At 39.7% G+C, this 15,585-nt stretch overlaps 1 protein-coding gene across 2 annotated transcripts in view; it reads left to right on the top strand.

The window, feature by feature from the left end:
* The window catches only part of LOC140520680 (serine/threonine-protein kinase 35-like), a 68,894-nt gene that overhangs the window by 14,257 nt on the left and 39,052 nt on the right, over positions 1 to 15,585 (top strand). Inside the window, exons 2-3 of one of the 2 annotated variants that reach the window (XM_072634796.1) lie at positions 567 to 628; positions 4,618 to 5,233. In XM_072634796.1, the coding sequence (XP_072490897.1) occupies positions 4,688 to 5,233 (546 nt within the window). In that variant the 5' untranslated portion in view covers positions 567 to 628; positions 4,618 to 4,687. The remainder of the gene's footprint in view (positions 1 to 566; positions 629 to 4,617; positions 5,234 to 15,585) is intronic. The other variant, XM_072634795.1, reaches the window with a different exon arrangement.

The raw sequence follows: 15,585 nt of genomic DNA, 5'->3' as shown, positions 1-15,585 counted from the left end.
ATGATGGGTGAAAGGATGGGGCCATTAACAAACACAGAGCAGTCAGGAGTGGGACGTTTTCAATAGGCTGGGAGACTAGTAGGAAGTCTGGTAATAACGACAGCATTTATTATAGTATTTATAAATATGGTATTTAGTATATAGTATAGTTTTTATTTATTTATAACTCTTTAAGGTTTACAAAGCAGTTACATAGATCATATCATTTGATCCTCACAACAACCCTGGCAGGTCAATTCTATTGATCTCCTCTTTTTACAGGTGAAGACACTGAGACTGAAAGAGGTTAATGATCTGCCCAGGGCTCCAGAGCTAGTGTCTGAGGCAGGATTCGAACTCAGATTTTCCTGACTCCAAGTTCAGTGCTCTGTCTACTATGGCATTTAAGCTGCCTCTAAGTGGAGATAGTCTAGTAGGCAGTTAAAGTGGAGGCTTGGAACTTGGGAAAGAGGTTGGGACTGAAGGTTTGGGACTCGGATGGATGTTGTGGATGAGGTTGCCTAGCAGGAGGAATGAAGGAGGCCTTAAGTTGAACTTTTCTTACACAGCTGATTTTTTACCCATAGCACTCAACTCTCTGCTGGACATTAATGGATGCTTAAGAAATCTTTGAATGAGAGCCACTGAGGTAGGTTTCAAGTCTGTTTTATATGACAGCCAGTATTGTTATTTTGATTACTTAGAGGAATCACTCTTACATCTTGATGTGTTTAGGACATAGCCTATAAATAGGTATTAATATCTGGAAAGTCTGCAGTCCATATGCTTTTGAGTTAGATGCTACATTCCCTCTTGCCTTCTCCTTCGGGGAACCTATTGAGGAAGCAATGAATGACTAGAAGCCTCTTTTCTCAGCTTACTTAAAATATTGTTATTTGTGTCATCAAGGATCTTTCTAGTAACTTTTAAATAAATACAGCACTTGGAGAATATGTATTAATTAATAAATACTTTATTCAACAAATAGATGGCACAATGGATAGAGTGCTAGGCCGGAGATCAGGAAGACCTGAATTCAAATCCAGCCTTAGCACTTACTAGTTGTGTGACCCTGAGTAAGTCACCTAACTCTGCCTCAGTTTCCTCTTCTGTAAAATGAGCTGGAGAAGGAAATGGCGAACCACTCCAGTATCTTTGCTGAGAAAACCCTGAATGAGGTCATGAAGAGTTGGACGTGACTGAAATGTGACTATCAACAACAGCAGGTTACGTGCAAAATGATACTATATGAGGCACTACGGGGAAAAGGGGACAGGAATGCTGAGTAAAATACAATATTTTTGCTGGATTTTAAGCCTTTATGAGTTGTTCAATTCAGAGTGTTCTGTTAGTCCTTCAGTTTCAGAATCAGACTTTTCAAAATGAAATGGCCCTTAGAGATCGTCAAGGACAATTCCCTTATGTTACAGATAAGGAAGCAGACCCAGAGAGGGTAAGAGACTTGTTTGTCTGAAGTCAATGGCTAGTGACATTTGGTGGTTCTTTTTTCTACCTCTCTACTTTTATTAAAATGCCAAGGAGACTAGCATGGCATAGATCAAGTGAACACAGAATTTGAAAGGAGGGTTTTGGTACAGACAGTCCTGCAACAATACTTGTTTTTAAAACCCAAATTTGTTCCAACTTGATTGACATATTAGGGAACAATTTGAGCATAACAGGTTTTCTCGTTTGCTTCTCAGTGACTTGTCATTCAGAGACAATAAGATGATAATGAAGCATAACCATCCATTTCTGGGGTTACACGTTTCCATCTGATTTCAGATAATGCTCCTTCCATTTCACAATAATTCACAAGCTGCAACCCTTACACAAGCAAGTTTCAGGTCTTTTTCAAGGTAAAGGTTTTATTTTGTGGTGCCTTAGGAGCACATAGGAGTGCTCCACTCCTCTCCCTTCACCTTCTATCTTGGCTGAAGCTGTCCTCTTACCCATAGCAGTTAACTTCATTCTAGTATTTGGGTATTTCTTAAACATTTAACCTATATAAAACTGTGTTACTATTTTTAATAGGTTCTCATCTTTTTTATGTCTCACCGATGAAGTTTTATAGTTTTATGTTCCTAACACCATTTTCCCCAATAAAAACCTAATAAATTTTTTATTGCATGATTTTGCATGTTGTGGTGATTTTTAGGAATGCATCGGTCACTTTACAGCAAAACTGGTTGTACTTAGGGATTATTTTTTTTGGTAATAATAGCTAGTATTTTTTGTTGTGCTTTAAGGTTTGCAAAACCTATTACAAATGTTATCTTCTTTGATCCTCACAACAACCTTCGGAGGTAGGAGCTATTATCATCCCCATTTTATAGATGAGGAAACTGAGGCTGAGAGAAGTTTAGTGACTTGCCCAAGGTCAGTCAATTGGTCAATTAACATTTACTAAGCCAGGTTAAAGAAGACTTTATAAGCCGAACAAAGGATTTTATGTTTGATCTCAGAATTAATATGCAGACTTTAATCAATCAAGTTATTGATTTATTGAGCATTAATGATGTGCCAGGCATTGTGCTGCTAGGTGTTGGGGAATATGTAGAAAGTAAATAACACAGCTGTTGCCTTCGTGGATCGCACATTTTAGTCACATTCTGACACACAAACAGTCATGTGTGTGCAAGATAGATCTAACAGAAGGCATTGGCAGTGCGCAGCTTATCTAGCCCAACTCACACCTAAATAAAAATTCACTGAGCACTACAAGTTGTAATCCGATCTGCTCAAAGCTTATGATGACGCTGACCCACCCATCTCCTAAGGTAGCCTATTCCATTTTTGGATAGTTCTATTTGTCAGGACCCGAAAAGCACCTAGCAAAGTGAGCTCCAACCTGAGTATTAAAAAATCCATGAAGCAGAGGTGAGGAGGGAGAACATTGTGAATATGGGGTACAGCTGCCAAAAATGGATGGTAATGGGAGATGGAATGTCACATGTGAGGAAGAGCAAAAGACCAGTGTTACTGAATCATTGCAAATGTGGAAGGAGTAAAATGTAAAAAAAAGGGAAAAGAAAGATGGGGCCAGGTCACGAAGCACTTTGAAACTAAGCAGGAATTTTGTATTTTGACTCTAGAGGTAACAGAGAGTAAGAGAGTGACATGGTCAGACCTGTCTATGCTGAATGGATACCCACGCAATCTATTATGCATCTAGAACTGTCAGACTTGCAGCCTATAAAACTTTAGTGTGCACCGGAACAAAATTAAAATGTAATTGGGAAATGTTTAAAAAATGAAAAATACAATAAAACATACATAATGTTCATTTGAAGTTTTCTAAGGCAGTATGTAGTCTGTAGGTATGTGTTTCTATTTGAGTTTGACACCATTGAACTAGGAAATGGATCTAAATAATAGAGAGATACGTAGGGGCACTGAAACCTTGGGAGTGTGGAGTCAGAGATTGAGAACTGAGACAAGCATAAGAAGTAGAAAGAGGCAGTAGCATGAAGATGTGCAAAGAGATGGGAGATACTGAGATATCGAAGAAGTCATGTCATAGAAAATCGAATGCACCTCCTTTAGAGCTATGGGTCCCCAGACTATATAGTTTTGACTTAAGATGCTTCATTCACCATGGTGCTGTTATTATTAATGACTAATGTATCTTGGTGCAGATACAACCCCCTGGAATTAAATTAATAAAAATGAGATAGGAAAACTTTATATTCTTGACTCTTGTGTCTATTATAAACTCAAGGACTAGGGAATTATTTTTAAATTATGTTTAACCTTTTGATTAAGCATTAGTTATTAGTCTGATATTTTAATGTTTGGAACTGGTATTTTGTTATTACTACATTTAGACATTCATTAATATTAGCACCTCCTTAAGTGCTTCAAAAATCACAGTCTATTTCCTTTGATGTGTCACACCTTCAGGAGTGAAGGGATAAGTATTAGAGTGTTATTGCTGAGGAGGGAAAATTCTTATGGAATGGAATAACCTCTTTTTGTCAATGCTGTTTTTTTTTTTGGGGGGGGTTGAACTGAGGTGATTCTTCTCTGTTTTATTTGTCTCTTCATTTCTCTGTCCCATTCTCCAAAGAAGTAAACGTTTTTAATGTAAATATACCCTTAGAGAGGAGTGGAAGATGAGCTTTACTTTCAAGGGATCTACATCCATTGTCCCAATTGCCAGACCTAGTGGATGTAGGTATGACCATCTGGTCTTTGGACCCAAAAGTAGGAACCTTGTTATTCTAGCACATAAGGAGGGATGTTGGTTGAGATCCCTTGAATAGGATTTAACAGGAAAAGCATCCATGGTCAGTGTAAACTTGACCATATTTCATTTCAATTCAGTGCCTTCAGTTTCTTAGTAATGTTTATTTTTTAATCCTATTGTGGCTCTGTTGAATTAAGGAAGGCAGGGTTTTCATCTACATGTAGAACAGGAGACCTTTGGGGAATCTGAGCAGCCTAGATTCTAGGGAGGGAATGACGGCAACCAAGAATGGGGTGGAGAAGGCTGCTGCTGGTACAGATCAGGATTATAGGTTTATTAGAGAGTAAGCAAAACTGCAGAGAATAATCTGAGATTCAGTTGTCTGCTTGGGGTATTTTACATTATCCTTTCATTATACATCTTTCTATATCTTTTCTTCTTTGTTTCAGGGTTATTTAAAAATTAGGTGCACTTTTCAGAGATTTCTGTTGCTTCCCCCTTGGGACCTAGATGTGAAACATGACTACAGATGCCAAGTATAACATCCTGCAGGAAGTAGGCCGTGGCAGTTATGGGGTGGTGTATGAAGCAGTTGTTAATCAGACTGGACAAAAGGTTGCGGTGAAAAGAATGCATTGTAATGGACCTGAAAATGTGGAATTGGCTCTGCAAGAGTTCTGGGCTCTTCAGAGCATTCAAAGCCAACACGAAAATGTGATCTGGTTGAAAGAGTGTATCTTGCAAAGTGGTCAGGCTTTCCAGCCAATGAGCCATCACTCCAATAAATCAGATGATCAATTGCTGCTCATAGAGACCTGTCTCAAAGGACGTAGATGCATGGATACCAAGTCAGCCTGTTACCTGTGGTTTGTGATGGAGTTTTGTGACAGCGGCAACATGAATGAGTTCTTGCTGGCCCGAAGTCCAGATGCCCAGCTGAACAAGAGTTTCATTCAGCAAATGAGTCAGGCAGTGGCTTTCCTACACAGAAATCAGATTGTGCACAGAGACCTGAAGCCAGATAACATTCTGATCTCAAATAGCTCTGGAGGGCCTGTGTTAAAGGTAAAGGATAAGGAACTCTTCATCTTCCTCTTGGCCTGATGGGTAACATTATGAAGCGTCTCCTTCAATTCAACAAGTGCTTATAACCCATACATCATGTGTTTCACACTGTATTGAGTGTTGAGGAAAGTACAGAAGAAGTACTAAATCCAATACCTGTCCTCAAGGAGCTTGCCATCTAGTTGAGCAGACAAGGCCATAAATCCAGGACACAACTAAGAATGTAAGATGGTATATACTAAAAAGAGTTATACAGACAATACGAGTGTTATAGGAGTTCAGAGAATGGGGCATCAGTGAGAAATGGAGTGCTCAGGGAAGGTTTTGAGAAGATGGGACAAGAAATACAAGTAGGAGTGAAGAAAGTAAGAACTGGATAGAGAGAGAGGATTAGATATAGCATTCAGATGGGAATGTGAGCAAAATCACCAAGGGGGTGATCACCATGGCATGTTCATGGCAGTGGAGAGAATAGTGGGAGGTAAAGTTGAATAGTTAAGATAGAGCCAGATTATAGAGGATCTTGGAAGCCAGTCTGCCAGGCCCTGTCAGCCTTTCAGAATTGGTGTGGAGATGGGAGTAGAGAGAGATGACAGCTGTCTTTTGTGAATTGTAGTCTGAGGCAGTGTGGTAAAGGGAAAATTGATAGGAATGGTCCCCTAATCCTTGGCCATGGGAATAAATGAATGACTGGAATGCGTAGCACTCTCTGTAACCTTAGCCGTTGTTCAAGGTTAGCATATGAGCAGGCATATTGTGCTCAAGTATTGATCACATCTCGTTCTACTGTGATACTTTGTTCATTTGTACCTTAAAGTTTGCCTTTAAAAATGTAGATTGTAACTTAAGTGGTTATCTTTACTCTCTCATACTTTGCCAAACTGTAATCCTTAATTACTCTCACTATTCCCCTTCTCTTGCTTTACTCCTGTGCTGCTGAATGTTTTCGTAGGAAGTCTTCCAACTGTGTTGCCTGGGTCCACCACAGATTTATGTTATTTAAGTTCAGCTGGGCTTTAAATGTAGCAAGAACATTCTTTTACTCCCCCTTAATTGATTCCCAACCACACTCCCCACAGTAACTGTTTGAGGCGTCTCTTCTCCTCAAGCCATCCACAATACTCCTTTATCCTGTCCTCTAGGCAGAAGACTGTTTCAGACTTTACTAAGAAAATACAAGTTGATTCTTGTGATTCCTCTGCTTTTCTGTATTCTACATCTCAAAAGACCTTGACCTCATTCCCTGTCCTTTCATCTTTTACTTAGAAACTCTAGTTTCTGATGAAGTGGTGATTCTTCTCGCCAAGGTTAGTTCTTCTACTTGGACCCTTGATCCCATTCTCTGCCATCCCCTGAAGCAGATTGCCCTGATAATCATATCTCCTCTCTCATTCGAACCCTCAGTTTCTCCCTATTTACTTGGCTGAATCCTTGCTTCCCACAGACATGCTCATGCATGTCTACCTCATTTTTTAAAAAACCCTCAGCTTGACTGTACCATCCCCCCAAGCTATTATTTTATGTCCATCCTCCCTGTCATAGTCAATCTCCTAGGAAGTTTTTTGCTTCCACTTCTCTCATTTTTTTAGTCTCTTGAAATCTGGCTACTGAACTCATCACTCAATTGAAGCTACTCTCTGCAAAGTTACCAGTCATATGTTATTCGATCAGGCCTTTTCCCAGTCCTCATCCTTCTTGGCTTCTCTGTAGCATTTGACATGTTTGCCTTCCCATTCCTCCTGGATACTCTATCCTCTAAGGGTTTTTGTGATTCTGCTCTCTTGGTTTTTCTTGGACTTATCCTAAGTCTCCTTTGCTAGATTGTCATCCAAACACACCTTAATTATGAGTGTATCACAAGACTCCATGCTCCATACCATATTCATTCTCTCTCTTTTCCTCTCCTCTTGTTCTTTTGAATGTTGTCTTTTCACAGATGACTCTCAGCTCTGTGTCCAGCCTCTATTTCTCTTCTGAACTCTACCACCAAAACACTAACTTAACTGCCTTTGGACATTTTAAATTGAATAGGCCACAAATCTTTCAATCTTACCATGTCTAACACCAGAAGTCATCTTCCTCTCCAAACCCACCTTTCTTACAGACTTTTCTATTTCTGTCAAGGAAGTGATATTCTTCCAATTACCCACATTGGCAAGATGGATATCATCTTTAATTTCTTCACTCTCCCTCACTCCATCAGTTGCCATCTTTCTAATCTGATCCCTTCTCTCCACTCACATGGCTGTCACCTTAGTTTCAGCCCTCATCATCTTTTACCTGGTCTATTGCAATAGCCTACTAATCTGTGTCTCTACCTCAAATCTCTCTCCTCTGATCCATTTTTCCCCATACCTATCTGGTTTCTTCAGGGGATCTTCATAGGATGTGGACTCAGTGCCTTTTGTGACCTTGTTTACTCTCTGGCTTTTCAGTATCCTTCCCTAACTATGGGGCCCAGAACAGAACATACCACTCCAGATGTAACTGTAACTTTCTTATTTCTGGAAGCTAGACCTCTTTTAATGAGGTCCAAGATTATATTACCTTTTTGGGCTGCCGCATCACATTGTTGACTCATGCTTAGTTTGCAGTCCAATGAACCTCCCAGATAAATTGCTGTCTAATCATGTCTCCTCCATTTTATGCTTGTGAAATTGATTTATTTGAACTCAAAGGTAAGTCTTTATATTTATGCCTACTGAATTTATCTTCTTAGATTTGGCTCAATGTTCTAGCCTGTCAAAATCTTTTTGGATCTGGACTCTCTCATCCAGTATGTTAACTATCTCTCCCAGCTTTGTGTCATCAGCCAATTTGATAAGCATGCCTTCTATGCTTTTGCCAAGTCATCAATAAAAGTATGAAATAGTACAGGGCCAAGTATAGATTTTTGGGGCATTCCACTGAAGACCTTCTGCCAAGTTGACACCAAAAAATTAATGACAACTTTTTGGATCTGGCCATTGAATCAGTATTTAATCCAGCTAGCTATAGCATCACCCATCCCACATATCTCTATCTTTTATGCAAAATAGTATGAAATACTTGATCATTATGCTTTCCTAAAGTCTAAGTAGACTACATTGATGACATTTCTAGTTTAGTAACCCTGTCAAGAAGGAATGATTACAGGATCTATGAAGGAAGGAATTCAGAGACCATTTAATACAGTCTTCTCATTTTACAGATGACAAAACTGAGGCCCAGCGAGCTTATGTGACTTGGTGAAATGTCAGAGGTGGGATTTCAACCCAGGTCTCCTGACGTCTGAGCAAGTGCTCTTTCCGCTGTACTGTGTTTCTCTTTGAAAGATGGCACCATTGCTAGTAGTAGGGGAATTAATATGGGATGGAAGATGATTAAATGTAGTTTTGAATATGTGAGTTTGAGGTGACAGTGAAATATCCAAGGAGATGTGACAATGGAATGAATCCTTGATTTAGAGACAGTGGACTTGAATTTGAATCCCAGTTTTGTTGTTTAACATGCGACTAGGTGTTGCCATTGTGCACAGAATGCTGGGCCTGGCTTTGGGAGGAGTTGAGTTCAAATGTGACCTCAGGCACTTACTGTCTACCCCCAAGCCAGTCACTTAACCCCTATATGCTTTGATTTCCTCAGCTATAAAAAGGGGATAATAATAGCACCTACCTCACAGGGTTTTGTGAAAACCAAATGAGATAATACTTGGAAAGTGCTTAGCACAGAGTAGGTGCTTAATAAATGCTTTTCTCCCTTCTCTCCCGCTTCATTGACAACTCAGTTTGGTTCTCTGACTTCTGTTTTTGCCTTTATAAAACAAAAAGACTGTAATGGAAGGCACTTAAATCCTCTTCTAAATCCTAAGGACCTATGTGGAAAGATCCAGCAAGTAGTTTGACATATGGGACTGGAGCTGAACTGAGGGACTGCACCTGGAGACACACATTTGTAGTCCCTGGCATAGAGGTGATAGGTGAAATCAGGAGAATAAATGAGCTCTCTGAAACAGAATGTTGAAAGAGAGATCTGGGTCTGAAGAGTATCCGCAGTTAGGGGACAGGTAGAGAAGCAGAAGGGAACAAGCATTCATATAGCATTTACTGTGTAACAGATATTGTATCAAGGGCTTTACAAATATTATTACATTCGAGAAGATAGAGGAGTATTTAGAAAGAAGACAACCAGAATAGTATAATACCAAAGAAGTCAAGGACAGTGAGAGCTTCAAGGAGAGGATTTGGTTAATAGAGACATGTTTAAGACAAGGAGTATGGAAACTGAGAAGAGGACTTGAAATTTCTCAAGATGGTGGTTGGAGGTACAGTAGGAAGAGTACTGACTTGGAGGTAGAAGAACTGGGTTGAAATCCTCCAAGATTGGACTAGTTCAGAGGTGTCAAAACACGCAACCTGTGGGCCATATGTATCCCATAACCCTCCAAAGGATTGTTCAAACCAGATTAAAATGTAAGTGGGAAATATTTAACAGAAAAGAAATACAATAAAAACATAGATAATATCAGATTTTAAAATCAGGACAATATGCAGCCCACAGAGATCTTTATACATAGATTAGTGGTCTCCATGTCTCTTTGAGTTTGATACCACTGGACAAGGTGACCTCTGAAGGTTCTTCCAGTTCTATTTCTATGATCCTAAGCAGAGAGTAGTATCAGTGGGTGCAATAACCATATTTCAGAAGGTTAGGGAAGAAGGATGATGCAGAACTAGAGATAGCCAGAATAGAGTATTTGTTTTATCAAGTGTGGTAATATAGGAAATGGCAAACCACTCCATTATCTTTGCCAAGAAAACTTCATAAACAGTATTGGTGTGCTATGGTCCTTGGAGCCATGGAGAGTTGGGACATGACTGAAAAACAAAATACAGAAAGTGGAGAAATAACATGGTACTGTAACTGGCTGGAGCTATTAGGATCAAGTTGAAGATTCTTCATTCAAAAGAGGTGAGGCTCGAGTGTGTTAAATGACAAAGGGGAAGGACAATGGGCTGGAAGAAAGTAGATGCTTAGGCAGGAGGACATGAGCATGGAGATCAGCTCTCCTGGGAATCAGGAAGGGTTGGGATCAGGGATAGAGAGAAATTTTTCTGAGAGAAGAAGGAGGAACATGAAGCAGTTGGATTAGATCATCTGAGGTCCCTTCCAATACGAAATTCCATAAATGAATGGGTCCTTTGATCCTTTTCAGACTGCAGTAAAAAAAAAAAATGAAGATAGGTAGCAGAGGGAATCAGTCGCCCTTATAATTCTGCTTCATAAATTTTCATACCCCTGTTCTTAATGGTGGCTTTCCAGTTTGTCTTATTTTCCCTAATCAATTTTGAGCTTCCTTAGGTTTATGGACCATGTCTTGTACAATTACATCCCATATAATGCTTAGAACAATGTCTTTGACTTATTGGATACTCCAGTAAATGTGTGTAGAAGGAATCACTTCGGTATACATCAAGTCCCTACTATGTACAAGGCACTATTCTAGGCCTGGGAATGCAGAGAAAAAAACAAACCAACAACCTAATAGTCCTTGCTCTCTAGAAGCTGTTGGCATCTTACCTCGGGGCTGGAGCGGTGGCTGTTATATGAATGAAACTTTTGAGCATTATTGTAAGTTCCTCAGCCCTTATCAGTTTACTGTTGTATGCTTTGTAGTTTTCAATGCATTTCCCTCACATTAACTCGGTGAAGGAGTGCATTGTTATCCTTTTCGCTAACTGGAAATCAAGACCCCTAGAAATGTCAGAAGAAGGTCAGAAGAAGTGAAGCTGGGACTTAAACCTAGATTTTCTGACCCCACTTCTACTGCTTAAGGTTGCTTTTTCTAAAGTCAGTTCTTCTCTTTTTTCCCCCAATATGAGGAAACTGGAGACCCAGAGAGGTTGTCTAGTTCATAAGAGCTGTATTGTGAGCATCACTTGAGTGCTGGCAGACTGGTTCTATTCAATGATCTGATTGTAGGTGTTTGTGCTGTCGATGAATATTCATCATGGCTCATCAGAAGCAGGATGTGACATCTGTGCTGGTAATGAGGTTTGCAGTTGAATTTCTTTATATGCCAGAATTAAGGTTGGATTGCTTTGTAGACCTTCATTTTGAGACTACCCTTTGCCAATCTCTAAAAAACGTGTTGCCCTCTTCGATTGGGACTTTTGGTGGGCATTTAATGGATGCTAACTTCTTGACTGGTCATTTGTTGGGCAGTCTACTACCTTGGTTCCAATGGTGATGGTAGCTAAATTCTCCTTTGTTGGTGAAAACTCTTGGCTATGATAATCATTCACGTTTGTGTAGTACTTGTACTCACAAAGTATATACATATAGCATCTGTACATAGAAAGCACCTCATTTGCTCCTCACAAGAACTAATACAAGCATTTTTCTCATTTTACAAAAGAGGAGAGAGGCTCCAAAAGATTAAGTAAATTGATGCAGTTTACGTTTTACAGATGACAAAACTGATTAAGTTAAGTAACTTGCCCAAGGTCATACAGCTAGCATATGTCTGAAGCCAGATTTGAACTCAGGAAGATGAGTCTTTATGACTCCAGGCCCAGCACTCTATCCACTGAGCCATCTAGCTCTCATTTAAGTAGCCAATAAGTGGTTGGATTTGGACTTGAACTAAGATTTTGTAATTCCAGGTCCATTTGATTTTCTATTACACCATGTTATTTCCCTTGTATTGGTGGGATCATTTTTTATTTCTGATTTGTCCATATTCACTCACACACACACACGCACATGCACACACACACGGAAACACATACGGTGCACCATACACATTTATTGATATATATATATATTTTGTGTTGTCTATATGAACAGTGTTAAGAGTGCTGGACCTGGAGTCAGAAGGATTTATCTCCCTGAGTTCAAATCTGGCCTCAGACACTTACTAGCTGTGTGACCCTCAGTGAGTCACTTAACCCTGTTTGCCTCAGTTTCCTCATCTGTAAAATAAACTGCAGAAGGATGTAGCCAACCACTCCAGTATCTTTGCCAAGAAAACCCCAAGTGGGGTCGTGAAGAGTTGGGCACAACTGAAATGAGTGAATAACAACCGCACCAACAAGACTGGTTTAGTTTATCCTGTAACTCTTCAATAGCCAAAGAGATTAGTCGAATACCCCCTAAGTTCTGGATTTGTGTATCAGAGTTTGGGGACAGAGTGATTTGGTGCTTCCTTACCGTTTTTCCTATGGGCCTGTCTCTTGCAAGGTTGTAACCCTCACTAATTCTCATCAGGTTTTTATCTCAAGTGATTGGATTAATGAGATTGTGCCTATGTGGTCCTTGTGTTACTTTCTTCATAATTAGTTCTCAGTGGAAGTTGTTATAGTCATGATCATTCTCAGTAGGAAGAAATCTGAGTAGAGCTCTAGAAATTAAGCTTTTGAGAGCCACATGAAGCAAGAGATTTGAAGTGGAGCCTGACTCTAATTCCTACAGGAGAAGGTTGCAGAGATTGTGAACAATAACATAGTAAAAGTTGTGTTTGGCAAGTTGGGAAAGCCTGGATTGGGACTGGGAGTGTGTGTGTATGTGTGTGTGTGTGTGTGGGGGGGGGGGTGTTGGGTGGAAAGGAATGTCAATTAATTTAAAATTCTGATTAAATCAAATCAAATCAGTGAACACTGATTAAGTATCTACTATGTAAAAGGCACTCAGAATTATTTCAGAGGAGTAGAATGCCATATCATATCACAGAAAAGTTTGAAAGTGCTCTTGAGAGTAATTAGGCTTTGATCCTAAGGAAAGTCCTCCATATACTTTCAATCCATCCTTCACACTGGTTTTCCTAAAAGATCAATTTCATAATACCCCCAAATGTTAATCCTACAATGGTTTCCTGTTACCTACTCATTCATTTATTCATTCACATTTGTTCATTCATGGGTTCTTTACATAAAGGAATCAGTTACAGCCATTGAGAAGTATGTTCAATTGATTAATGGGTTCCTTCTCATGAGAAGCAAAGACTGGATGGGGTTGTAGAAGGGATTCTTGTTAGGTGTAGCTTGGATTAGTCCTTTGATTGAGAATCTGTGATTAACTGAACAGACATTTAGTGTTGACTTTGTGACTGATGATCTATCTAGTCATTAGACTGAACATTTCTATGAGGATGTTCTCAGACATGCCCACTCTATTCCTATTGATGAAGCACAGGATAACACAGCTTTTACTGTATTTTTTAAGAACTGCTTTTTGGGAGATCACTCAGTATAATTATGCATACCTGAAAGAATAGGACAGAAAGAATAATGTTTTCCTGAAAGGGTAACCTTAGACCTACATACAGTTTTACCATAAGGTTTGTAGAGATGAAGGCTACTGAGGCCAAATTTACTGGGTAGACCCTTCTGTTTCAGGGACACTAAAATTTTCATGGGAGAGAGAAATTTATTGCAAAGTACTTTCCAAGTATTACTAGTTTCTTCTGGAGCCAGAGTTCATTTCATTTCTCCTCAGTGTACAGGAACTTAGAGATGGGTTTACATAATTTTTTAAAAAAATGTCTTAATACAATTTTAGGTGAGATAAATTTTAGAACTGCCAAAGAGGACTGGATTTCAAATCCTAAGCTTTTTCACTTTCCTCTGTATAACATTGGACAACTCACTAAAACGTCTTTGGGTTTCACTTTCCTCATTTCTTAAAATGATGGGGTTAGGACCAGATAGCCTCTGAGCTCCCTTCTAACTCTGCGTCAGTGACCCAAAGATACTTCTGTTTTGCTGGTAGATCTTGGGTTCGATCTTCATTGACCTTCCTTGGGGACAAAAGGAGGGAGGACTATTTCCTTCTGCCCCACTGTGTCCTGGATCCTGATATTTTTCTACTCTCTCTCTTCTTGAGTAGTGACCTATTCACCCACTCTGCCAGCTGCAGTCTAGCCCAGTTCAGATGGAGGGAATCTCAAGCCTGTTTCCTCATCTCTAAAACAAAGATTGAGGATACCACCATTCTTTCAGTTAACCCAGAGACATCATCTCCTACTCTTCACTCTGCCAAATCCCTCATGGTCAATCAGATGCCAAGTCTTGTTATCACATTTCATGCATCTGTTCTCTTTGCTCTCCTCACATGGCCACTACCTTTTGACCGAAGTTTTGTGATAGCCTTTAAATAGATTTTCCTGCCTTAAGTCTCTCTCATCTAATATAGACTCTAGCTACTCTGTCTTTTCAAGCTTATTACTCAGTTTTTGTGCCATGCCCTGTTCCTGATGCTGTGGTTACAGGGACAGAAAGGAAATAGATCTTGCATGTATAAACATGCCTATGAAAACAAACATCCTTAAAAAAACTCATCCTTCAAAAACTCTCCTTTGATCTGATCATTCTTACTAGCTATCATCCTATATGCCCCTTCCCTCCCCTTTTGTGGCTTGAGAAAGCCATCCACAATTGGTGTCTCTCCTTCCTCTCCATTCATGCTCTTCTAACCTCATCATTCAACTGAAAGTACTGCCTCCAAAGTTACTAATGATTTCTTAATTGTCCGATGTAATGATTTGATCTCTATCCTCATTACTCTTGACTTCTCCAAAGCCTTTGGCCCTAATGAATATTCTGTTCTGGATACTTTCTCCTGTCTTGGTTTCTGTGATGTCACTCTCTCCTGGTTTTTCTCCTACCTTGATTAGTCTTTCTCCATCTTTGCTGAATCTTCATCCAAGTCATGCTCACTAACTGTGGATGGTCTCCCCATAGTCTATCCTTGGCCTTCTCTTTTGCCTTTATGTCAGTGGTTCTCAAACTTTTTGGTCCCAGCACCTTTTTATATTCTTAAAAATTATTGAAGACTTGTCATTTCCCTCTTCACACCATCTCTCCAATACATCCCCTTGTCTCTCACATAGCCACCACCATTATTCAGGGCCTCATCTATTACAGTACCCTCTTCATTTATCTCCCTGTGCTAAGTTTCTCCCCATTGCATTTCATCCTTCACTCAGCAGTCAAAATGACCTTCCTAAAACACAGGTCTGACCATGTCATTCCCCTACTCAGTAAGCTCCAGTGGTTCTCTGTTACCTCCAGGATCAAATACTCCTTTTGACTTTTAAAACCCTTCATACCTTTCCAGTCTAAGGACACTTTACTCTTTTCTGCATTCTCTGTGTTCCAGCTATACTTGATCTTTATAAAACTCTTCTTTGCATCTATAAGTCTATCCTTGATAGGAAAAAAAGGTTCTTTTATTGGTTGTGTTCTCAGGGAAACTTTGGGGTTTCAGCCCCACATCAGTCAAGTGGTGGTTTGGTTGAGACTGATGAGAGTTAAGACCCTTTTCTAACCTGCTCCTCATTATCACTGAGCAGCCTATAGTATTGTTGGTGTTAA

Source organism: Notamacropus eugenii, chromosome 1, assembly GCF_028372415.1.
Source record: "Notamacropus eugenii isolate mMacEug1 chromosome 1, mMacEug1.pri_v2, whole genome shotgun sequence".
Classification (NCBI taxonomy): Eukaryota; Metazoa; Chordata; class Mammalia; order Diprotodontia; family Macropodidae; genus Notamacropus; species Notamacropus eugenii.
The sequence above is the reverse complement of the archived record's forward strand: the minus strand, read 5'-3'. Positions and strand labels throughout refer to the sequence as shown.